At 54.4% G+C, this 24,710-nt stretch overlaps 7 protein-coding genes across 7 annotated transcripts; 5 read left to right on the forward strand and 2 right to left on the reverse strand.

Moving 5' to 3' along the window:
- Positions 1-5,912: 5,912 nt before the first annotated feature.
- Positions 5,913-9,136, forward strand: CTRU02_202174 (Zinc finger protein klf1-like protein 2; the record flags this gene model as incomplete). Its single annotated transcript, XM_036719583.1, has 3 exons — positions 5,913-6,253; positions 6,317-7,189; positions 7,237-9,136. The coding sequence occupies 3 exons, from the start codon at positions 5,913-5,915 to the stop codon at positions 9,134-9,136; spliced, it is 3,114 nt and encodes a 1,037-aa protein (XP_036588285.1).
- Positions 9,137-10,818: 1,682 nt separating this feature from the next.
- On the forward strand, positions 10,819-12,777 carry CTRU02_202175 (uncharacterized protein; the record flags this gene model as incomplete). The annotated part of the gene is made up of 6 exons (XM_070203994.1): positions 10,819-11,007; positions 11,064-11,159; positions 11,226-11,834; positions 11,926-12,187; positions 12,244-12,394; positions 12,477-12,777. The coding sequence occupies 6 exons, from the start codon at positions 10,819-10,821 to the stop codon at positions 12,775-12,777; spliced, it is 1,608 nt and encodes a 535-aa protein (XP_070062576.1).
- A 163-nt stretch (positions 12,778-12,940) lies between these two features.
- On the reverse strand, positions 12,941-13,576 carry CTRU02_202176 (thioesterase family protein; the record flags this gene model as incomplete). Its single annotated transcript, XM_036719585.1, has 2 exons — positions 12,941-13,354; positions 13,436-13,576. 2 exons carry the CDS (start codon positions 13,574-13,576, stop codon positions 12,941-12,943), a joined length of 555 nt encoding a protein of 184 aa, XP_036588287.1.
- A 502-nt stretch (positions 13,577-14,078) lies between these two features.
- On the forward strand, positions 14,079-15,404 carry CTRU02_202177 (pex2 pex12 amino terminal region; the record flags this gene model as incomplete). Its single annotated transcript, XM_036719586.1, has 1 exon — positions 14,079-15,404. The coding sequence occupies one exon, from the start codon at positions 14,079-14,081 to the stop codon at positions 15,402-15,404; it is 1,326 nt and encodes a 441-aa protein (XP_036588288.1).
- Positions 15,405-16,688: 1,284 nt separating this feature from the next.
- On the forward strand, positions 16,689-19,158 carry CTRU02_202178 (mixed-linked glucanase; the record flags this gene model as incomplete). Its single annotated transcript, XM_070203995.1, has 8 exons — positions 16,689-16,783; positions 16,857-17,071; positions 17,159-17,252; positions 17,303-17,378; positions 17,444-17,716; positions 17,828-17,943; positions 17,995-18,375; positions 18,471-19,158. The coding sequence occupies 8 exons, from the start codon at positions 16,689-16,691 to the stop codon at positions 19,156-19,158; spliced, it is 1,938 nt and encodes a 645-aa protein (XP_070062577.1).
- A 223-nt stretch (positions 19,159-19,381) lies between these two features.
- On the reverse strand, positions 19,382-20,403 carry CTRU02_202179 (putative phosphoric ester hydrolase; the record flags this gene model as incomplete). Its single annotated transcript, XM_036719588.1, has 2 exons — positions 19,382-19,750; positions 19,801-20,403. The coding sequence occupies 2 exons, from the start codon at positions 20,401-20,403 to the stop codon at positions 19,382-19,384; spliced, it is 972 nt and encodes a 323-aa protein (XP_036588290.1).
- Positions 20,404-21,114: 711 nt separating this feature from the next.
- Positions 21,115-23,581, forward strand: CTRU02_202180 (plasma membrane channel protein; the record flags this gene model as incomplete). Its single annotated transcript, XM_070203996.1, has 6 exons — positions 21,115-21,214; positions 21,289-22,178; positions 22,225-22,333; positions 22,382-23,384; positions 23,436-23,499; positions 23,552-23,581. The coding sequence occupies 6 exons, from the start codon at positions 21,115-21,117 to the stop codon at positions 23,579-23,581; spliced, it is 2,196 nt and encodes a 731-aa protein (XP_070062578.1).
- Between the last annotated feature and the right edge of the window lie 1,129 nt (positions 23,582-24,710).

Raw genomic sequence — 24,710 nt, forward strand, 5'->3', positions numbered from 1 at the left:
CCCACTGAGGGGGACAGGCGTGGCTGGCCCGGCGGTCTGGTTCACCATCGCGGCGCACGTAATTGATATTCCACACACCTGAGGGTCATCCCACGTCCAGACGCAGGTGGACCAAGAGACCCCCAAACTTTCTTTCAACGCCAGTCCTGGATTTACTCAACTTATCTCGAATGCATCTTTTGCAATATTGATCTCATCACCAACATCGGAACATGGCATACCGAAGTCTCCCATGACCAGTTCAAAGTGCTCGTGAAACACCCCAACGCCACCATGTCAGTGGTCAATAAATGGCGCACACTCCCCTTCTTCCTCCTCCTCCTCCTCCTCCTCAACAGCCTGCGAGCACAACAACAGGTGGGGCGCTTTTCTTTTTTTTGTCTACCGAGAGGCTGGTGACGAATTCCTCTGCAATACATTGGTCAGAATCTCTGTGGCCGCGTTGAAACCCAGTTGAGCATCCTCTTCTGACAGAGGCACTTCAACCCTAACATCGCCGTAGAGTCAACCGAAAACGATGCGACCAGCGGGGTAATCGTCAGAACGATTGATAAACATTGAAGAACGCAAAGTTCCGGTCATCGCTTGCTGGTAGCCGAGGAGAAGCAATTCATACACAGATGTGCGCCGGAGAGACATCTCTCGCCCTGTCGAGCTAACAGTGCAAGGGAGGTCATTTGATGTCCATCCTGGCACCTGGGAGCTCAGTGTCGAACTCCCCATGTCCCTGATCAAGGCTTACCTTTAGTGGGGACCGTTGTCAGTGAGTTTTACTCGCGAATGCTGACTGGCGATCTGTTAAGGACTAGGAAATATACCCCTGTCTCCTCTGACCAGGATTCTAGAAATTCGCCTTGGGTGCCGAGCCAGATGACACCTCTAAACTGCTGTATTTCGACGTGTCTATCGACAGCTATGTCTCAAAGCACATTCACGTTGCTGTTCGTAACCCCAGGAGAAAATCACTCCCTCGCATGTCGCTGCCCCAGGGTCAGCCACATTCACGGTCGTGCGACTATACTAGTCAGGTCTAGCGAGATGACTACATGCGCGAAAAGAAATGTCAATTTCAACACTGAGCGAACATGCCGACCTAACACGGTGATCCAAGCAGAGAACTCTTTTCTATCATGTACCTTTTCTTGGTTTTACACAATAGCATCCCCGAAGCTGTCATTGGCTCGCCAGACACATAGTTGCGAGACATTTCAATTGTCGATTCACCGACATGGAGAGCCTCTGTGTGTCAACCTTGTGATAGGACACCCACTCTAAGTTGGTTGGTTGGGTGGGGGTTGTTCTCCACTTGATGCAGGGTGGGATCGTCAGAGGGGCCTTCAGGATGAGCGAGCACTGCCAGAGGTGACTAGACTGCACGGTTTCGCCAATCTTGAACAGCAGAATGGCGGCCTTTTGCGACTAGTGAGGGTCGTGTGCTGCCATGCCTATTTGAAACCACGCCCATTCCCCATGAGCAACCCATTACGAGATGGGATGGGTCATGAAGACGACAGGGTCCGAGGTCATGGGCGACCTGCTGCGTAGAACATCTTTCACAAACGCTCGTGTGTCGGCACAGATCGTGCCCACGTCCAACCCTGACCCGGCAATGTGGTATTTGTGCCTGATGTGTGCTGTACATCTCAGCCTCAAGGCGTGGGGTATTGGTGACCGACTGGCAACAAAGTGACAGCTGCCCGTGAACAAAGTTGTCTGCGGGTGCAGCTGGCTAGTGACACCACATGGTTGTCAATGGACGGTGATTCCTAAGCTGAGTACTTAGGCACTGGCCCAAGACTCAGACTTACAAAGTAGACGCGATAGCCGGAGAAGTCGACGGGACCGTTTAGTACGACTGATACCAGATGAGCTGTGTGTGGGGACATGACAATGTGAGACGGTCAAATGAATTGCGAAAGGTAGTACAGTCTAACGTGAGTTGTAGCCCACAGGCTTTAACCACCTGATCCTGCACGGTTTTTCTCTGTTATCCGCCCTCTGACTTCCCCTTACCCCAGCTCTTATAATGTCTTCACGTCATTCTCAGACGCCACCAACTCTACTCAATATTGGCACCAGCACAGTTTACGATGGCCAAAGGTACCAGGAAGTGCGCGGCCCAGCACACTAGTGAGGACGATCCTTTGTCGAAATAAGCTGTATTGTCTGTGGGCAGCGCTTTTCCAAACCAGCAGAAGAGATTCGACGCAACAACCCTCCAGAAACCTGATGGTGACACCACGCAACCTATTCCACAGGTCGGGGGAATAGCGCCCCGGATGGGAAATGTCCAAGCTCCAGACCGTGCTCGTCCCCACACGTCTCGTCTTCTTCAAGTGGACATCTCACACCCAGCATCCCTGCAGACCTACCCACGCCGGTCACTGGGGGCATGGGCATGCTTGTCGTAGGGCGATATTGGAGGGATTCAGGGTTCTCTGGAGGGGGAGTCACCCTCAGGCCCCCGAGGAAACGAGGTCCCTGACGGTCTTGGTCCGTGTTGCCTGTCACATACAGTCAGTCAATCTGGGCTTGCACAGTATCTCTACTAGTAGCTCCTTTCGCAACTCTTCGCATCGCCATCGTACGAGGGCGACGAAAGACGACTCAATTTGTCATGAGAGTAGAGTTTAGGTGACCTCCACCACATCCTGCTGCCTCACGAGTATGTGGATCCATAATGAGGAGCAGACGTCATTAGTCTAAGAAGTCGAGGGGCTGACTTTTGGCGCGTCTCCAACTATTCAGTAAAGGGTGAGGCAGGCGATGTGACAGGGCCGTCGGTCACCGATACCCTAGCCATCCATCTGTACAGCTCAAATGCACGTCGACTTGCTTGGGCACAACTAATTGTCGAATGCAGCCAGAGCCAATGATTGCATCCATGTCTGACAGTTCTCTCTTGACCGGCCACCCGACAAGTCACCGAGACCGGTCCCCCTGCTTCTTAGGGGAAACTAACAAGCGGACGACACATCAAGGATCTCTGGCCCCGACGGACATATCACTCATCTTTGACAGAGGTAAATGACACGGCGCAGATATGTACATGCAGTCTTGATCACTTGTCGACTTTCCCGCGAACGGTACCGAACACTAGCTGAATACTCACCTCTCTTGGTTTGCCAACCTTCGGCGATGGCTTGCATACGGATAACGGACATAAGCAGGCCGCTGACGGATGCCGCAGCCAAGGGCGGATGAAATCTTGACGGCGTAAACAGTCAAAGATCCATCGTATGTGGGCACCAGGAGGCTCCGGGTTTGATGTCAGATACGCCCTGAATCACCATTAACTGCATACGCCATAAACAGCTTTTTTCGAGATGATGTCGTCGGCTGATAGTCCGATTACACCGGTTCGCTGGGAACATATCGTCTCACGTCGGACTCACAGTGCGAGCGGCTACCCATCTTTCGGCGTGTGCCGCCAGTTAGGGTAAACTTGGTAATTAATGACTGTTCATGTCGCCTCCCCCCCTCTCCGAGTGCACCCCCAAAGGCAGTCCCAGAGGATGAGGAGAGGGGGGGGGGGGGCCGCCGCAAGATGTCCCTAATCGCACTCCAACCGCCTTTCCCATATTATTTGGAGACACTAAGGGACCCCCATGGCGTGGCCCACCACACCTTTTGGCAGGTTGCGACCTTTCATCGCTCCTGTGGGAGCTTAGCTGCTGCCACTGCTGCTTCGGGACAGGTCAAGAGTGGACTGGCACTGTCACTGGCAGGGCGTCGCATCGCATCGCGTCGCATCACGCCGCGGGCCTCACACCTAGACTTTGACCCTGGGCTCACTCCGGCCGGCTCATTTGGGATGTGGGAGGAGAAGGAGGAGCGGAGGGCGAGGGCGAGGGAGAGGGGGGAGTGGGAGTGGCATAAGACCCCCCACACTCCCACCCTGCGTCTCCTTACCTCTACCTACCGACCTTAGATGGCCAAGTGCTCTCTTTCTCTACCCACTTCCCCAGGACCTGGACCCGACGACTTGTGCCATTGAGGGTTGATCAGTGAGACTCGGACGCATCACGATATCGAACCAGCACCACACGCTCACGCACGATCATAGCAGCGCAGCCCCGAGGCCAGTCTTGCCCCCCAGCTGCGGTTTATCTTCAAGCTTCAAGAAACCCTCCGAGATTTCGGCTTTACATTTGTATACTCTCCTGTCTGACTCGCCCTTGTATTGATCAACTTGGCAAGGCCAATCAATCATCAGGTAAGGCGATTCCGTCTCTCCCGTATGTCAATCTTCCCCTCCCGTCTTTCCGCTTGTTTGATTTCGTACTCTCATTTCCCCATCCCCTCCACGGCACAACGGCGGACTGGTCGAGAGTATCGTGGTTGACCAGATACGGCCCGCCACACAACCTCATTTCAATATCAACCAGATCTGGGTCGTAGTGGATTAGACCCTTCGGGATAGCATACGACCAAATTCCCTCAGGTCATTGCAACTGCACTTATTGGATTCGCGGGCCACCAACACTACTACGGGTGTGCCCCCCGACAAACGAACCCTCCCTCGCCTTGGACCTACATGGAGGTGCCATGCCTGCCTTGCCTAAGCTATTTCTCAACCTAAGGTTAGCTGGGTATGCCACTGGCGGACATCAACGGTTCGCTTCGGTTCGCTTCGCTCCAGGGGACTACGGCGAGCCCGGCTAGAGGTTCACCGAAGCTCAAGGTACTTTGTACCCCCCAACAAACACAGGCACCAATGCCACGAGTCTTGGTACCGGTACATTTGCCCACTTCATCTGGTCTACCACGACACTTCCGCCCAAGGTTCCCTGTCTTGCTTCTTAGGGGCTGGACCGCCTCGGACACAGCGCCTGCGACCTGAACGGCGGCGGCGCCTCCCCCAGGAATAACGAGACTCGCTGTTGTGGTTTCTCCCCTTCCCCCCCTCTTCGTCTTCTCTTCTCCCACTCCCGCGCTTCTCCAACTGGCCGATTCCTGGTATCGGGGCTAGTCCTCTTTTTCGACCGTGTCCTAGCAATAGTACACCGGGCTACCCTGCCCAGCTTCACAGCTTTGGGGCTGCCCTCACCTCACAGGGCTTGTTAGCCACAAGTGCCTTGCTGTTATCGTTACACCCCGGAACGCAACGCTTGGTCCACTGTCCTTGACCCTTGGTCAATGGTCCACTCCATCCGCAACCTCCAACCTTGCCGTCCTTCTTTTTTTTTTTTTTTTTTATGACGCCCACCCCCTCCTCCTGCTCTGCCATGCAGCGCTCGTCCTTTTTACCGCAACTGGCGGCATGTCCATCATTAATACCACGAACTCCACCAAAAATCCACTTGCTAACCCACCCCCAGCACCAACAGCTTACCTTGCTTTACCTTACCTTGCCTTGCCCTGCCTGATCTCGCCGCCGTAAGGTACTTTCACTTAGGGAACCTCGTCTTTCTCGCAGATTACTCTCTTCACTTTCCGATTCTCATCCTCGCGCATCGCGTCTACGTCTTGCCGCACTATTATCGTCCTCAACTGTGCTGGCGAGAGAGCTTCCTCCTAGTCATGTTTTGAAGAACCCTCTCCAATTGGCTTTGGAGAGGCCAAAACTAATAACCACGAGTGCGAATTCACACACGCCATTGTACAACACGCAAGAAGAGGAGGACCACGGGAAACGCCTGGTGGACTGATCTGATTCTCAGTCGCTGTACCATATTCGCCGCGCCACTTCGTCTGAGCTACATAACCCTCATTTGAGTCCCTTTTCGTGGACCCTTTTTATTATTCTTTTTTTTTATATAATAACGATACGATTTGTCCTGCAGCAAAACGCCGCCTGCACCCCGCCAGCCGACGTCCCAGGCTTCGGTGCGCTTTGTTTACGGGAGCTCGCGTCGCATACCATCTTACTCCGTTCACCTTATTTTTGAGAAGTCGTCTGCTTTCAAAACATGACTTCAGTATTAGCTGCACATCCCGCCGAGTTCAACAGTTCGATGTCTCTCTCTGGCGGTTCTGCGACCATGCCATCCGGTCACGATCCACGGACGAGCCCGCAGCACTTTATTAAACAGGAACACGATTTGGGGAGGGGCAGGCCGCGGGAGGGCTCCGAAGACAAGGATGCCGACCTGATGGACGATGATGGAGCCGACGGCGACGATGGCAAAGCCGGCTCGTCCAACTCGGACGGCCCCGCACGGAAGAGGCGAAGGAGTCGCAAAGGCCTAGACAAAAAGTTCGAGTGCCCACAAGAAGGTTGTGGAAAGAGTTACTCGAGGGCCGAGCATTTGTACGTTCTTAATACGCTTATACACGTGAGCCCTGATCGCGTCCACAACTAACATCTATCCAGGTACCGGCACCAGTTGAACCATACGCCCAAGCAGATTTATGCCTGCGACTTTCCTGACTGCAGTCGCACCTTTGTACGACTAGATCTGTGTAACCGCCACAGGGACCGTCATACAGCCAAGGGCTCAGCCTTGAATCGCAAGGACTCGATGATGAGCCACATATCTCCCACTACCGACCGCCCTCCTTATCCGCCGCCTGGATCTGCTTCTCCTGAACTAAGTCGGCCAGGAACTGCCTTTGCCAACATGCGGCAGGCTCAGATGCAATACCAGTCGCCCAAGGATGCTGCTGCCAGCCCGTTTGTCCAGGCAGCAAATACACCTCCCACAGGATATCCTATTAGCGCACCACCGGGAATGGACGGCTACATGCATCACGAGAATGGCTATGGAAACGTCCAGGCGCAGCGGCCTCCTCATCAGTCACCAAATACCGCACCACGGCCGACTGTACAGACGAACGGGCCGTACATGTCTCCAGTTTCCAACCAACAGGCATATCATGGACAGCAGCACAACACCCCACAGTCTGCGACCTACACAACCCAGCAAAACTTTCCGCCTTTCAACCTACCGCCTTCCGACTTCTCCAACGGACCCGACAACGTTCCCCGCGGAAGCGGCCAAGCATACGCACCTACCACTTCGGCCGAATACACGGAACAGGGTCACCCCCAGCAATCAGGCGAGATGATGTTGCTCGATCAGATGTCTATGCCCGGGACGATTCCCGTCTTCGGCACCGACAGCATTCTAAGCAAGTCACCATACGTTACGATTCCGGAAGACTTCGTCGCCTATCTTTTCAATACCCAGCAAGGCGGCGAGGGGTCGCCTATGGGGCAGATGGTGCCGCCTGCATACACGAACAAGTAAGCCAATCCGATTGCTATACATGAGCTCCGCTGACAAGTCACAGTTACGGCGAGTATCAAAACTCGTACAGCGTTCCGTATGTGGGCACTGAGGGCGTACCCATGGGCTACTTCCCCTCTGGCTCTCACCAGGTCATGGCAGTGAATAACCTGCTTGATCAGAACCTTCCGGAGGCGACGATCTCGGAAGAAAAAAGTCAGGAGATTTACGAGTTCATCAACCAGAGGTTCCATGAGAACGACCAGGCTCCCGCGCTGCGGCAACGCGAGAGCATTCTGGAAGGTGACCGTACTGACGGAGACCACATGCTTAGCAAGCGGATGATGCAGGCCTACATCGGGTCGTACTGGGTGCATTTCAGCGATCAGATCCCCATCCTCCACAAGCCGACCTTCTCTCCTGACCGAACACCGAATCTGCTGCTTCTCGCCATGATGACGATCGGCGCCGCCTGTCTTGACAAGACGCACGGACAGAAGGTCACCAAGGCCGGTGCGCAACTGTCCAACTTCCTGGCCTGGCATCTGCGTTGGGAGATCTTTATGGATCCCAATTTCCGGCCGCCGGCCAAATTATGGGTGTTCCAGACGCTCCTGCTACTTGAGTTGTACGAGAAAATGTACTCGACGAGAGAATTGCACGAGCGAGCCCATATTCATCACGCCACGACGATTACTCTCATGCGCCGAGGGCGGTCTCTCATCGGCAAGTCGGCTCTTGATTCGCCGCCTAACCCTCGCGATGACAAGAACAGCTCGCGTCATTCTTCGACATCAGGCGTTGCTCATACCGCGGATGAATGGTGGAATCACTGGATCACCAATGAATCGACCCGACGGGCGGCGTTTGCGGCTTTTGTAATTGATTCGATCCACGCGACCATGTTTGGCCACTCTACCGTGATGGTGACGCACGAGATGAGGCTTCCGTTGCCTTGCGATGAGGCCCTGTGGAAAGCCAACAGTGGTGCGGAGGTCGGCCGGATCGAATCCAACATCATGTCCAACGGCATCAAGCCAATTTCCTTCTTGGAGGGGCTTAAGCGGACACTCAGCGGTCAGGGGGTTCAGACCAACCCCTTTGGTCGTATGGTCTTGATGGCTGGGCTCCTGAGCGTGAGTTGGCATATGAACCAGAGGGATCTCCAAGTCAATGTGCTCGGCGGCGGCGTCTCGCAGGCGCTGGGCGGCAGGGACAAGTGGAGAGGGACACTGACGAGAGCCTTCGACGCCTGGAAGGAGGATTTTGACAAATCACTAACGAGAAGCGAAGGATCTTCGGATCCGTACCGCTATGACTCCGCGAAGAAGAACGAGGCCAACATCGTCTTTGAAAGCCGTACGGTTCTGCACCACCTTGCCCACATGGCCATGCATGTCGATATCGTCGACTGTCAAATTTTTGCCCGAGCAAAGAGGCTGTTGGGAAGAGCAATCGGACAACAGGATCTCAACAGCGCTCAAAGGCGGATGAGAGATCTGTGGGCACCATCGGCAAAGGCGCGGGATGCGACTTACTACGCCCTCAAATTCCTTTGCTCTGTTTTGTTGCCTGGCGGGGGTGTTTCGCCCCAGTCGAACGGCTACAAATACAACGAGCCGTACACGGCGCGGGATGATGTGCTTCTCAACAGACCCTGGGTGTTGTACTTTGCGGTACTTGTGGTATGGTGCTATGGGTTCGCCCTCGAGGGGCCGTGCCCTGGAGTCCCGATCCCGACTACGAAACAGGAACAGGTACGGCAAATGCGGGAATATTTGGCCAAGTACGGCGGCGTGTCTTCTCCAGAGGAGCTCAAGGCTCTGAAGGGTATCAACACCAACAGCGCACTGTTGCTTGTGCTCAAAGATTCCTTCGGCACTACACGTTGGGAGCTGCTTCACGAAGGAGCCAACCTACTTAACAATTGCCTCCAGCTGAATTCAGGAGCTACAACGACATAATCACGAACCAAGCTAAACCGGTACCAGTCGCCTCGCGCTGGTGCCTGATACAAAGAACGAACTTGATGTTGGAATGGGACATGGCGGCAGTATTATGACGGGAGGACTCTGCTTCGATATATACCACATATTTTTTTGCGAGTTGTTTGTGTGGGGTTTATAGGGCGTTGGAACGATAATTTGGCATGACAGGCCTTTTTGGCCGAACACCTTTTACATTTTCTATCTGCAGTATTGTATCTATACCCCAGCGACGCGGACTTGGACAAAGGCGTGTCGCTATTTTTTGTGACATACGAATAGCATGACAGCCGGGACAAAAGAACACTGAGCCCCGGAGAGTACATTGGCGAACAAGTCTTTTTCTGATCACATATCACATTTTTATTTATTCCTGTGGTTGTCACTTCATTGCTGACACGAGCGTGGGGCGAGTGAGGACCGAGAACGGGGCATCCCGCTTATCCGGACCCAAAGGAGCAGGAGAGACCGGGGGGCGTTGATGTGACTAGGGATAGGTGGTACGCCCTGGGAAATCTTCGCGGCAGGACCGGATTCATCCGCCATACAGAAATGGCGGTTTCATTTGGAAGTTTAAAAAAAAAAGTTGAGTCTGCTGTAGCGAGTTGGGTGGGTGGTTGCATATGGGCGTGCGAGATGACAGGGCCTTGATGGGTGGCACACACTATTTATTTGATGCCTCTGTCTTAGCTACGGCTTATCGCCTTTAGACAAATCCACGTGTTAAGGGGTACCGCAGTCTCCCCCCCCCCCCCCTTCTCAGCGGTTAATCTAAATTCAAAAGTAGCAGTGCCTGGCTTTGAAGGGTATCCTTGGGGGATCTGAAATAGGTCGTCAGCTGCTGGACCACGGCGGAAGGGGCCGAGAATGCCGGGGGGATAAGACAAGTTAACTAATTTTGGCTTTGGAAAAATTCCCCATGATGAAATATATCCCTTATTTTTTACTCGCCATGCGTAGTTATTTTCCTTTTTCTCTCCTGCTTCTTGCTGACTTTAGTCGGATTGCAATGCCGGTATGCCTCCCGGTATCCATATGCTATTGTGGGTCTATCTTCCGCCGTTCGGCCTCCGAAAAGAACGGAACTCTCGGTGTGGGGCGATGACTTGAAGAAAGACACCTTACGTCATGATTATCAGTGCAAACATCCGGAGTCGAACCCGTGATGAAGTGCTAAACGCTAGAAAATCAGGAATAAAGTGAACCCGTTGCGTTCTTCTTCCGATAAATGTTTGAGACATTTTCGTTTTTGTTTTGTTTTTGGAGAAAGTACGGCGTAAAGGGGAGCAGATCTCAGCAGGTGAACCGTGATAGCGCGAACTTGCCTCATTCAGTCGTAGTCTCCACTACGCTGATACGTCGGAACTTGCCTGCCACCGCCGGCGCAATCACCCCGTCTCTTGTCCCCGCATAATGAGTTTGGGGCGTGGTCGTGGTGGTGGACCAACGAGATGGACGACGTAAGCTTAAGCTTCCATTCTCCGATGTCCATCCCCCCTCCCAATCTCAGCCACGCGTTTTCATTCCATCCTTTCCACTCACGAGTAGGAAGAAGACCACAAAAAAAAAAAATCCTTGTTTCACGCCGATTGTGCATCCGTGACACCTTGTTCTGTAGGAAACCGCCGCCGCCGCCGCCGCCGCATCCCCCGCCGAACGTGATGGGTCACACCGACGGGGCATCGCCCAACATGTTACGTCTAGATCTGCTACCGCCGGAGATCCTCCATCACATCTTCTCCGGCCTGGGCCCCCGCGACCTCGGCCGCCTGCCCCGCACGTGTCGCGTATTCCACAACCATGTCAAGGGAAACCAACAACTCTGCAAGGACATCTATCTGAAAACCTTTGTAGGACTATCCTGTCGTTTTCTTGTGATGAAAAGCCGGTCTGACTTCAATGACAGGATACGCCGGCAGTCTCGGACTTGGATTGGGAGAGGGAGTTACATGACTTTGTGAGACTCAGCACTCTCTGTGCCGATGCCAAAGTGAAGGAAAAGGTAAGGTTGCTTCATTAATCGACCTGTAGAGACTGCAGACGCAAGGCTCACTTCTCACATCTCAAGAGTCACGAGCTGCCTTTCGTCTGCGAAACGGTAGACAGGCTTCTCAAGCACGCGTCGCCGACGGGAGAGACGCAGAACGATTCCGGAACTCACGCTTCATCCCGCAATGCGGCGGCCGTGGCTCGTCTGTTCCGCGAGGAGCCAGCGCGCCTGGCCTTCTTGTGCCGCTCCTTCATCTTTGAATGCGCGCAACACAGGGAGCGGCCCAAAATCATGCCGCTCCCGCCCAGCGAGTCGCACCAGATGAGCGCGAAGCTGCATTGTCTGTACGGCAGGCCGATTTTCAACTGCGGGCGCACACGGTCGACGCGGCTGTACCCGTTTGCGTGGTCCAAAGTGTACGACATGCGACAGTACACGCGGCGGACGAAATGGGGCCCGTTCATGGACGACGACACCGGACGCGTGGACTGGGAAAAGGTCGAGGCCATCATGATTGTGATTGGGAGCAACATCCGTTCGCAGAACTTGGTGGCCAAGGTGTTTAGTGATTTGTGGGAACGGTCGTTTGCGGGTTCGTGGTCGGGGAGCTATATCCCGGCTCCGAACCGGGGGATACGGGACCTGGATTTACAGGATCCGTATGGTGTTGCCGGAACGTGGTTGAGAGTAAGTTTTGTTTTCTTTCTTTTTTTTTTTCTTTTTCCTTCCTCTTTTCTTGAGTAGGCCGAGAAATGTCACTGGCGACTGACAAAGGCAGGTGGTATGTTTCATTGACTACAATGACTTTTGGCGCTTCAACGACCTCGACGGCGCCGACTTACATCCGGTGCCAAGGGAGGTTGCTCGTCCTCCTCTTGACGTAGGGGAGGCCACGCGCGTCATCATCGTCAAGGTCCACGTGACGAGCGTACAGCCTCCAGGCGACGATGACGGGAAGGATCTCCCCGTGGTGCACTTTGAAGGCATTTCGCGGTCGATTGATGATACGTGGGACGCGAACACCAGTTCTGATATCCGAGGTATGTGAAATCTATTTACATTTGCTCTATTTGTCCTGTGAGTCCTCATCTAATCTTAGATCAAGGCACGGTGCGTCTGACCAAAGAGGGCGATGTCCGATGGACGACGTTTTCCATCTTCAACGGCCAACCACGATGGCGGAGCGAGGGGATCCAGATTGGCGGCGTGGGTTCCGCTCGTGGTGTTTTAGGAAACTGGTTTGCAGAGTATGTTTTATAAACTATTCCACCCACTCACACATATACACACCCCCCAAAATGGGGAACAAGCTGGCTGACCTGGAAAAAGGGATTACAATCGCGCGGGACCCTGCGGCCCCACCGCGTACTTCAAGGTATCTGACCGGGCGTCGAACCCAGAGAGCGACGACAGACAGATTAGTTTCCACGACTTTTTGCCGATCATGGACTTTCACGCGAACTTGGCCAGCGACGAAGACGACGATGAGGACTTTGTAGTGGGTGAATGGGGCGAGGACGAGGAGGACGAGGACATGGAGGACGAAGATGAGCGGGAAGCCATAGCGCAGGACCTGGCGGCGCTGGCGGCTGCAGAGGTTGATATGATTGATGCCGTGCTGAGCGGCTAGCATGTAGCACAACACTGTCTTTCTTTGTCTCTCTCTCTCTCTTCTTCTTCTTTTTTCGTCTTTGGGTATCTCACATTGTACTATTCTATTCAGGTAGAGGTCTACTACATCTTGTACAGTAATCTAGGATCCACACTCGACCACACGTCGTACTTGCCAACCACTACAACTTGCTCGGGGGCGGATCGGTGTTGTACTTGTGATGCTCACACGTAGCCAGAATAGTGCCGTCGCTCTTACGACGCAACACCCCCTTGAGCTGGCACAGCGTGCGGCCAATCTGGACAATCTCACATTCGACGATGCACTCGGTGCCGCAGGGGGCCGGGCGCAGGTAACTGCAGTTCAACGTGCGGGAAACGCCCAGGAACTGCCAGAATCCAGGCTTGTCGTTGACCAGCGCCAGGGGCAAGGTGGTGAGCAGGTCGAAGAGGGTCGCCGCGCAGCCGCCGTGGAGGTTGTTGCCCCTGTTGCAGTGGTCCGGTTGGACGGTGAACGAGAAGGTTGCCGAGGGATGGGGACCTTCGGGGGACGTTGAGAGGAGTTTTACGTGCGGCATTACCTCGCGCATCCAGTTCTGCTCATTGTTAGTTTTGGCTGCTTTTTTTATGCTTGTTCCGAGGGGAACGGGGGTTGGGGGGGGGGGGTGAAAGCTTACGCCGGATTTGAGGGAGCCGTCTTCGTTCATCTCGAGATTAATCCAGGCTCTTATGCGATCATCTGGGGTTTTCGCATCGAAAATTGGTCTGAATTGAGGCGGGATATGCATGTTGGCGCCCTTGGAATCGTTCTTGGCCATGGCGGTGGTGGTGGTGATGGTGGTGAGTATATCTCGATGAGATGACGACGTAAGTAAGAGCCAGGCAGCAACGACTGCTTATCTTATACTGGATGAACTGGATGTAAACGGCCTTCTATACGAACTTTATTTGAGTGATACTGGGATGTCGCAAAGTAATGAGTCCGTAAAGTGTTGTTGTACAGATCTGATCGGGGCTAATTCCCGAGGTTGTCGAGAAACGGGACAGCCGGGCTGGCGTCTACCGGCCCCCCCTGGAGCCCGCTAAAGTCAACGCCCCGCTAATCGTAGACTTCCCCGGGTTTCTTGGCCCCAATTTCGGCACGCTAGTGTAGAGTGCCTCGGCAAATCCCTTTACCATCTTTCAACTCTCCTTCTGACAAAACGTCAGGTTCCCCAACAACCTCATCGCCAGCAGCAATGCGTAGGTAGCGGACTCGTCCATCAACGCCAACGCCCTCGAAATCTACACCAGTTCAATGACACACCGTGATCGCCCGCCATGGAGTTCATGACCGCCCTCCGGGGCTCCTTTGACGATCAGAAACCGTCCCTCTTTGAATTGCTGTCGGAGCAGCAGCTCAACTCCCTCCTCCCGCCGACGATCCGCTACCTCCTTACCGTCGCAACACAGCGTTACCCGCGTTACCTGCTCCGCGCCCTCAACTCTTTCGACGAGCTCTACGCGCTGTGCATGCTCGTCGTCGAACGCCACTACCTAAAGACTCGCGGCGGCAGCTTCACCGAGCACTTCTACGGCCTCAAGCGCGAAAAGGCCTTGCACGCCGAGATCCCGCGCGCCAGTGCCTCCGCCCCGGATATCGTCCGAGACACGCTGAAGCTGTCGACGAAGGATGTGTGGATGAACCTTGCCGTCATGGTGGGCATTCCTTACCTCCGCCGCAAGCTTGACGAGGGCTACGAGGTCAACGCCCCGCGCGCCCTGCTGGGTGCCGCATACACCCAGATGCCGCCGAACCCGACGCTGAAGCAGCGCTTCCTGCACTACTACCGCTGGTTTCTGAGGAACATCTACCCTAGCGTCAACGCAGCATATTACTTTGCGCTGCTGTCTTTCAACCTCGCGTACCTATTCGACAACAGCAAATACCACAACCCCTTCATGTGGCTCATCGGCTCGCGAGTGAGGAGGATGACAGGCGCAGATTACCAGGCCATCGATGCGCTGACCAGCGGCAAGCCCACCGGCAAGGGCGGCGCGCCTCCCGGCTGGCGGTCGTTGTTCTCGCCGCGGGAGATGGGACCGCGTGTCCTGTCCAGTCTGTCGCTGCTGCTACCGATGAGCATCTTTGCCCTCAAGTTTCTAGAGTGGTGGCACGCGTCAGACTTTGCAAAGCAGCTGTCACGCAAGGCGACGGAGACGCTGGATCTCCCGCCACCCGTGGTCTCGGGGCTGACGGGCAAGGGAGGAGCGAGGGCTGCCAAGGGCGGCGCCGAGAAGGGCAAGGGCAAGGAGAAGGTTTCTGGTGGCGACGACGACAACGGCGATGAGGCAGCGGCTGTTCCGGCCGCGGAGACGGCGCCCATCGCGACGCCCTCCTTGTTGCCTATTTACACGGTCCCTGTCCCCGAGGATTCTGCAATGTGTCCCGTCTGCGAAGAGCCCATTGTCACCCCGACGGCGTGCCAGACTGGCATTGTCTTCTGCTACTCGTGCATTCACCGCTGGGTTGAGGGCGTACATCCGAAGCAGGAAGAGTTTATGGCGGATAAAGAGGGCAAGTGGGAGAGCGGCCAGGGACGATGCGCGGTGACAGGCCGACGCGTCCTGGGTGGCACGGAGGGGTTGCGGAGGATCATGGTGTAAGAATAACACGGGCAACGAAGGATATACTGATTTCCATGGGGCGGCTTCGGGGGTGTGAGCGAACCATTGACGAAAGGGATTGTCTAGATAAGACGGGTGTGCATAGGCCGAGAAAGGCCAGGGCGTTTTGGGGGGGGTTCACGATGCTAGCTGTCATAAATACATACATACATACACACATATACAATGAATAATATACCCCACCCTAACTTACCCCCTTGATCTGGATATGTGTATAGTTTGAGGGTTTTTTTTTTTTTTTTTTTTTTTTTTTTTCAACAAACATCAGAAGCGATTAAGCAAGGGCTTTCTAAAGAAGAACGTTGGAATGTTTACATCCGTCGTATTTTAATGGAATGGACAGAGCCTCGTCTCACGCGTTTAAGCTGTCTCAGTCGTACACCCCTCCCCAATTCCTCCCTCTCTTCGAGTGCTTCCAGGCACCGCATCGGCATTTGATACGAGCCCTCCCGGGACATGTATTGGTTTTTTTTTGGCTTCCCGGTATCCGTTGTAGTATGTGTCAGATAGGAAGGTCTTGAGCTCGAACGGTGCCGGCTACCCCTCCGTCACGTCAGGATGTCTGAGGTTTTCTATGGTCTAGTTCTCCTGCGAGGAGGCAACTCTCTTTTTCTTCCCACGCCGTCGATGCGGCACATTCCATCTGTTTCTCGGCTTGCCCACCTGTTCTAGGTCTCCACGCTTGAATGGGATAGTCGGTATTGAATTCTACGTGTCTGCCTTTGGACGAGTCTGGCTCTTTCAGCTACACCTAGCCTCTGCGCCAGCCAACGAAATGTGTTGTTAGTGAAGAGGAGATGACCAGGGTCAACACTGGCGGCTCTTTCTTTCTTTCTCTCTTGGGGACGGCGCCTGCGTGGCATTCCTCGATGAATGGGGCGGTGACGGTAGTGTGGAGGCGAGAGGGTCCTGGGTTTCTTTTGTAGGCTTGGTGATGGTGATGCGGTTCCTGGATCGGTGCAAGGGAGACGGAGGGAAGGGTGGTATAAGGACGCGGTCGCGAGACTCCTGGTCTGCGAAGGTGAGCGGCAAGGTTGTAACGTACTCTCTCTCTCTTCTCTGTCTTCGACACACGTATTCACACACACTATTGCGAGTCATTCGTTGTCTGTCTCTCCCATCATCTCTCCTTCCTCTCATTTGTGTTTCACTCAGAGGTGGTGTCTGTCACTGTGTCACTTTATACACTCTTTCTGGGACTGTCAAGAGTGAGTCGGGGCATAGAAAGAAAAAGAAGAAAGACGAAAAGTAGGAGGAGGAAACATGGCTTACAACCTATCGCATTCGTACTTTGGCACCAACTTCGTCTCCGGCTTCAACTGGATCAACTATCCAGATCCATCGAATGGTTTCGTTAGGTGCGCCCAGCATACACTTCTCCATGGTCCATTTTCAAGCGTGAAGGAAGGCTTGCTAAGTTGTTGGAAACAGATACCAGAACCAGACAGACGCGCTCTCCAAGGGGCTGTATTCGATCAATCCTGTCAACCAGGCCGTGACGCTCCGCGTCGACAGCACCAATGTCTACGGCCTCGATGAGGGGCGACCGAGCGTGAGGCTTGAGAGCAAGAAGGCGTATAACCACGGGTTGTTCATTGGTGATTTCGCGCACATGCCGCCGTCGGTGTGTGGATTGTGGCCTGCGTGTAAGTCGACTCCTCTGCCGCTTCTGTTTGATTCGTTTGCGCCTTGCTGTTTGGTTATGCGGTGAACTTGAAGACTAAGGTTTGCAGTTTGGATGTATGGCCCGGACTGGCCTGCTAGCGGAGAGATTGATATCATCGAGGGCGCGAACCAGGCCACTAGAAACATCATCTCCGGACACACGTGAGTCTCAGTCCCAAGGATTCGTCGACACCCGGTCTAATTCTACGCAGAACACAGGGCTGTCGTCTTCCAGATGCCCCACTGGCCAACGGAGAACCTCTGCTCAGCGATTGCCAGAGCCCAGGAGTAAGTTATACGGTCCTGAAATCCGCGCACATGATCTTTGACTTACACTCGGCCAATCGTTGTAGACCAACAACAATGCTGGATGCAACTATCTGCCGCCGTCCTCTTACCAGGCCACCTACGGCGACTCTTTCAACGCCGTCGGCGGCGGTGTGTACGCTCTTGAATGGACCTCAGACGCCATCCGCATATGGCACTGGACACGACAATGCATCCCTCCTGATGTCGTATCCAAGAAGCCTGATCCGTCGACATGGGGCCTGCCTATAGCGCTGTTTGGCACGTCGACTTGCGAAGTGGACAAGTACTTCAAGAACATGAGCATTGTGTTACAAACGGTGAGCTTGACGGAGAACTAACGATAATTTTCTCTCTCTCTTTTTCGAGCACGAGAAAAAAAGTGTTCAGAGTAAGACTCGAAAGCATTCAATGCTAACTGGAGATTCTAGAACTTCTGCGGTGACTACGCTGCCAATATCTGGGGCAGAGGCGACGACACCTGCAACCAGCGAGCGCCGACCTGCGTTGAATACGTTGCAAGAAACCCCAGCGCCTTCAGAAACGCGTAAATCTCCCAAGGCAGACTTGTATGACCACGCAGGGCTAACGGAATCAGGTTCTGGGAAGTCAACTACATTGACGTCTACGAACGCGGCCTGGCCAACCCCACCAGCACGCCCGAACCGACGACGACAACAACAGTCAAAATCACATCCACCATCTTCACAACTGTACCAAACCCCGCCACCATGCGCACCCAGTCCAGCACCGTACTTAATCCAACCACCGTCCAGGCCGTCGCCCCGCCGGTCTCCACCACCGATCCGATCGTGCCCGGACGCGAACCGGCCACCATCGGCGAGTACGCCTTCTTGGGTTGTTACGGCTCCGCGACCGGGTTCCGTACCTTTGGTCTCAAAGTGTCGGCCACGGACATGACGCTGCAGAAGTGCGTTGATATCTGCAGACCGGGCAAGTATGCCGGTGTCCGTGAGAAGTACGTCCCCCCCCCCCCCCCCCCCCCCCCCCTTTTTTTCAACTAGTGAAGTTCCCGATGATCCCCCTCGCGGTTGCTGATGCCACTTCCTGCAGCGAATGTTACTGCGCAGATACCCTCGACCCCGATACCAGGGCGGAAGCGGACCGCTCGCTGTGCAACATTCCCTGCCCCGGTAACAGCACGCAATTCTGCGGCGGAAACGCCAACATCTCTCCAGCTCCCGGCCGTCTTATGCATCTACATCTCCACCGCCGCGCCGCACCTGCAAACTACCTCCTCACGATTTACGGCCGCGTCACAGACGAGACACCCCCGCCGGCGCCGCCCCTGGGTGATCCCGAGCCGCGTCCGCAGTCGACGTTCACCGTCGTGACGACCGTGACCTATACGACCATGATCGGCAACTCGATGATCCCCACGCAGCACGCCACAACGATCCTAATCCCCGGGTGTAACAAGTACTGCGGCCTCGGCGGGCAGCCGGACGCCGTGAACGTGCCGATGAGTTTCACGGTGGTCCCGTGCAACGCCTGCGGCCCCAACGGCGAGAATCAGGTCACGCTCACCGTCCCGCTGCAGACTACTGGAACCTTGATGACCACGCCTCCGCCGGTGTACTGGCCTACCGGCGGACCGGTCGCTCCGGCCCCTCCTGCGGGTGGAGCAACGTCCTCTCCTCCCACGGTGTCCATCAACGCTGCGCCTGACCTGCATCTCGGCTGGCCCGTGTGCGTGGGAGTTGCCATCGCCATGTTCCGCTTCGTGTTGATGTTTGTTTAAGGGGTATGTGACATCAAAATCGGACAGGCGGTGTTGGGCTGGTTCCCGGTGCATCTGGCGGAGCATTTGTCTCTTTATCTGATTTTCAGATTGTTTACTATACCACATTCATTAGCATAGACATCACCATGATACCACACCAGCGCAACGGGCGCACATACTGCTAGTATACAAAACAAATAGCAAAAAGATGTAAAAGTTGTTCGTTTTTTTTTTTTTCCGGTCATAGATCTACCACCTCCACCGGGTTCCCGAGACGCCCTGTATTTCCGTACATCTGAGCCGCGTTTACCATAAGGCTGCTGGTGTTGCCACCGGGCCCAACCATCAGCCACTTCCACACGACGCCGTGCACACCGTAGCCCAATACTTTGAGGCCATCTAGCCAGCCGGAATGGGGGAAAAAGTCGCGGATGAGGCCACGCGGGGGTTGAGATAGAAGAGTTTCATAGGCGCGCTGGCAGTCGTCGAAGTGCACTGTCTGGCGACCGTGGCCCCAGTGAACATGGCCAAAGACATGGAGCTTTGGGCGCACCCGCCAAACTTCTCTCAGAAGACCAGGGCAGCCTAAGCCCAAGTCCATGTGGTTTTTCTGCAACATATTAGATGAAGCCAAGAGATGAGACGACGGGGGGAACAAACGGGTGGTGTGTGAGTGATGAGAATATCGGTATCAATGGGTACTGTGTTAGCCCAAGGCGGCGAGGAGCGGTGATACTGAAACGCATTGTCGGAGCCGCCACAGGCTGGAATATCAGGGGCTCCATAGATCTTGAGATGGCGGCCGCCCTTAAAATCCAATGTCACAGTATCGCGGACGAGATAGCGGATGCCCTTGAAGTCGAGGGTCTTACCGCGGTCTTCGGGGAGGCGAGCGCTGGGGTCGAAGTAGCTATCGTGGTTGCCACAGACGAGAACCTTGTGCTGATGGGGGAATGAGGCTAGCCAGTCAAGCTGCTTTTGAATGTCTTCTACAGAGCCAGTGCTGGTCAGGTCTCCGGCGTGGATGAGCAGGTCACCTCGGGGAACGTCGACATTGGTGTGGTCGTGGGTATCAGAGAGACAGACAACGCGTATGGCGGGCTTATCGCGAGGTGGAATAAACGGTCGGCCGCGCAGAAACAGGAGGATATTGTAGACTATCGTGACGACGAAGTGGAGAGGCGAGTTGAGGAGGGAGTCGAGGAGTGTTGGAGGCTCCCACTTGTTTTTGCGGCGCAGGCCGAGAGCCGTAAGTAGTGTCATTAGAGGCGGCAGGCGATCCTATACTCAGATGCCTTGCCTACTAGGTCGGAGATTGATTGATTGGGGCTATACAAGATCCATACGGCTGCGGATTGTGAGAGGTAGGTGGGATGGGTGGAATCGAGGTATACGGTGAGATTGAGGTTGGGATCTTCACATGGAATGGAAGAGCTCCTATCAGCTAGCTGCCCAAGCTGAGACCCCACCTATGACAGCACCACCACCAGCGCCTTTGGCTCTGGCAGCATGCTCCGGCGTACAGGGGCATGAGGGGTCCAGACTAGGTCTACGGACGAGACCGAGCAGCAGGTAGCACATACCCTACGCTGGCCCCAGCTGGCTGAGTATTGCCGGGGTAGCACGAGCCACCCACCATCTATCCCAAACTTGGAAATGGCGCTGCCGTGCCACTGGTTATCTGATGTAGAGGCGCTGGGGACTGGAGCTCGTTCCCTGAAAAGCTCCCCCCGTCGAGGTCGGCTTCTGCGCGGTGACGTGACGTTTTCTTAACCTTCCCTCGCCCAAGCTGTCTCTCCGCCAAAAACCTGCCAAGGGAGACATCGTCCCGTCATTGCTTCAGCCACCGTGCTGTATTTTTAAGAAAGCACTTCGATTTTTCAAGACAAGAACAACCTCACGTCGAGAATCCATTTCAAACTCAGTGCTCGAAGCTCCCCTCAACGAGCTTGGGTCGAATTTTCTGACGTAGCTATGGCGAGCCTCAAAAGCCTTTACAGCGACAAAGACACTGCGGGTTTAGACTCGAATTTTGGTGTCGACTATGTGATTAACTACAAGATTCCTCAAGAAGGTGAGGATTTGGCAACATCTTCTTAAGGAGATCCCGTGGATCAACGAACGTATTAACTGAAGGACACTTCTCAGACAGGGCCGATGCCGAAGCTGTTTTCATTCAGCTCATCGAAGCCTTGACCAGTGTTGGTTTGACCACCGAGGTTCGAAGGGGAGACAAAAGTTCTCTCCTCGTCTTTGTCAAGATCGCCTCCGACAAATTCCTTGCCGACCAGGTCTACCGATCCCGACTGCAAGACTGGCTGCAGGGCGCTCGTACTGCCAGTCCGGATTCCGATCTCTCCCAGGCCCTCCGTGACGAGCCTGTCTCCGATGCCGAGCGTCTGCGGCTGGTATATCTTCTCATAGTGAAGCCCAAGAACGAGGGCGGTGCAGGCATCACTCCCCGATCCGGCCGCTGGAAGCACGTGGATTGCGTCTTTCCCCTCCACAACCACACCTTCAATAAGCAATGGATCAAGAAGATGAGCACCAAGGGCCAGACAGATGAGGCTGACCTGGACGAGATTCGCGACAAGTTTGGCGAGAATGTCGCCTTCTACTTCGCCTTCATGCAGTCTTACTTCAAGTTCCTCGTATTCCCTGCCGCTGCCGGTTTTGGCGCTTGGATGTTCCTCGGCCAGTTTTCCTGGCTCTACGCCCTGGTCAGCAGCCTCTGGTCTGTTGTGTTCTTCGAGTACTGGAAGAAAAAGGAGGTTGATCTTGCAGTGGAGTGGGGCGTCCGCGGTGTTTCCAACATCCAACACCCCCGGCCGCAGTTTGAGTATGAGAGCCAGGTCGAGGACCCCATTACTGGGGAGCCTGTCAAGGTTTACTCGCCCATAAAGCGCCTGCAGACGCAGCTACTGCAGATCCCATTTGCTGCGGCCTGTATCGTGGTGCTTGGAACCCTCATTGTGACGTGCAACTCCCTGGAGATTTTCATCAACGAGGTCTACAACGGGCCCTTCCAGGCGTATCTTGTAAGTAATGTGAATGCACGATGGCGTCCTTATCTGACCGTTCTAGGGGTTCCTCCCAACGATCATACTGGTTATTCTTACTCCTACATTATCTACTGTGCTTACAAAGTTCGCCAACCGCCTGACGGAAATGGAGAACTATGAGACGATTGACGGTGGGTGTCCTATTTTGAGCTTGCAGGGATGTAACTAACCACTCTTAGCACACCATGCTGCCTTGGTCCAAAAGGAGTTTGTCCTCAACTTCCTCACCTCATACATGGCATTGTTCTTCACAAGTTTCGTCTACTTGCCATTCGGAGACCGTCTCACCCCCTACCTCGACTTTTGGCGCGCTACCGCACAGAAGCTCACCCCCAAGGATGTCAACTTCCAGACTCAGGAATTTGTCGTCAACCCTGACCGTATTAGCAAGCAGATGTTCTACTTCACTGTGACCGCGCAGGTCGTTAACTTCGCCACTGAGGTCATTGTGCCCTACGTCAAGCGTCAAGTGTTCCAGGAGGTTCGCGATGTACAATCAAAGATAGCGAGGGAGGAAGATGCTGCTAAGATCAAGGATCATGAGGAGGAAGCCGCCTTCTTGGAGCGGGTGAGGAACGAAGTCGAGCTCGAGACGTACGATGTGACAGGCGACTACCGCGAGATGGTCATCCAGTTTGGATACCTTTCTCTGTTCTCCGTCGCGTGGCCCTTGACGGCTTGTTGCTTCCTGGTCAACAACTGGATTGAGATGAGATCTGATGCTGTCAAGATCGCCATCAGCAGCAGGCGACCTATCCCCTGGCGAGCTGACTCTATCGGCCCTTGGCTTAATGCTCTTGGATTTCTGTCCTGGCTCGGCAGCATCACCAGCGCCTCGGTCGTCTTCCTCTGCAGTTCCACCGGTACCGGACCCCGTGGAACCCCCTCTGATATCAAGGGCTGGGGTTTGCTGCTCAGCATCCTCCTTGCAGAGCACCTGTACTTTGCGGTACAATTTGTTGTTCGTCTGGCTTTTAAGAAACTGGACAGCCCCGGACTGCAGAAAGAGAGAAAGGAAAGATTCTTGATGAAGAAGAGGCTTCTAGAACAGACTCTCGGCCAGGCTGTATCGGACCAGGCTGCCACTCCCGGCATCGAGAAGACTGAGGAAATCACTCTCCAGGCTTTGGAGGAGGAGGCTCGTAGGATCTCAACCCAAGGTCATGGAAGCCCTGAGGAAGCGTGAGTGACATCTGATTAAATATTTCAGCAGGTATGCTAACCCCGAGAAAGGTTCTGGCGTCGGCAGAGAGGCATGGCCGAGACTATTCAGATCGGCCGTAGTCTGATTGCGCAGGTAAGCTTGATGGCCCATGTTCCTTCTACTATGCGCTAACAACTTGAGACAGAGCACGTCAGGAAACACAACAAAGGCATGAAGCGGCCACTAGACGAGACAAGAATACGCGAGAGCACCAGACGGAGAAAGGTAAATGGCCCTTGAATCACGAGAACACGAGTTACGTCTATTTTGGTGTATCGTTAGCGAACATGAGTACTAGGAAATATTTGAAGACCACAGGCATATCGGAAACAAAATGGTGTTTGGTTATACTGGAATAACAAGGCAACAAGTCGATTTCCTTGGGTACGTGGATCAATGTGAGCAGTTTCGGTGAGGAAGGCTCGGTTGTAAGTGGACCATATGCAGAAGAATGAGTTTACTGTCGGTGACTGGAAAGGTCGACCGACGGTCAAATTGAGCACTATTCAGCCATTTAACAGGTGACTGGTTTTCATTGGCATGCGCTGGCGAGGCGTATTGACGGGTTAAAAAGGGTGTGAAGACTTACTTGTTCGACTTCGTTCTGAATGTTGGGGCCTGATGAGGGGAAGGAGGAAATCCATCTGGGCGGAATATTGGGCTGCGCCTCTCGCTAGTCGCCCGCAACTATCGTCCGATGTGCCTAAGCGGGTACGTACCGGGCTTTTTTGGAGCTCTGGGCAGCTCAAGGGACCTCATCTTAGCTGCAGCTTGCCCCCTCTTACACCAAGACATTCCCTATCACTCCAATGCACCAATCGCGGCTGCTTGTCCAGAAATGTGCCACGCCGATGAATTCAAACGGGTCTCCCCCGGAACACGCCAATGCCTATTTACCGTCATCAACCAAGATACGAACAGCTAGACAGCCCTACCTCGGGCCTAGGATTCTTGTCTACTTCCGTGCCACTCCAAGTAGATTTACTCTCTCCCACCGCCCTCCTTACCAAGTTCGTCCAAAGCTAGTCTACTCCCGGGCGACCGTTCACGCACATTCGCTTGCAAGCCTGGGCACTGCCTGGTCGCCTGCCTATTCTTTGAAAAGCAATGTCGAGTGGCTCGAGGCGTTCTGAGTGATCGTGTGTGTCTCGGGAGCCGTCTGACACCAAGGAATGCCCTGCATATCGCCCACCATGTGCAACCATGCTGTGCCATCCTGCGGCTTAGAGCTGTCCTTGTTTGTGACTCTGAGCTAACCGCCTAACTATGTTGTCTTCGCAGCCTCGTTCTGCTAAAGTCCATCT

This window comes from Colletotrichum truncatum (assembly GCF_014235925.2).
Source record: "Colletotrichum truncatum strain CMES1059 chromosome Unknown Contig_0001, whole genome shotgun sequence".
Lineage (NCBI taxonomy): Eukaryota > Fungi > Ascomycota > Sordariomycetes > Glomerellales > Glomerellaceae > Colletotrichum > Colletotrichum truncatum.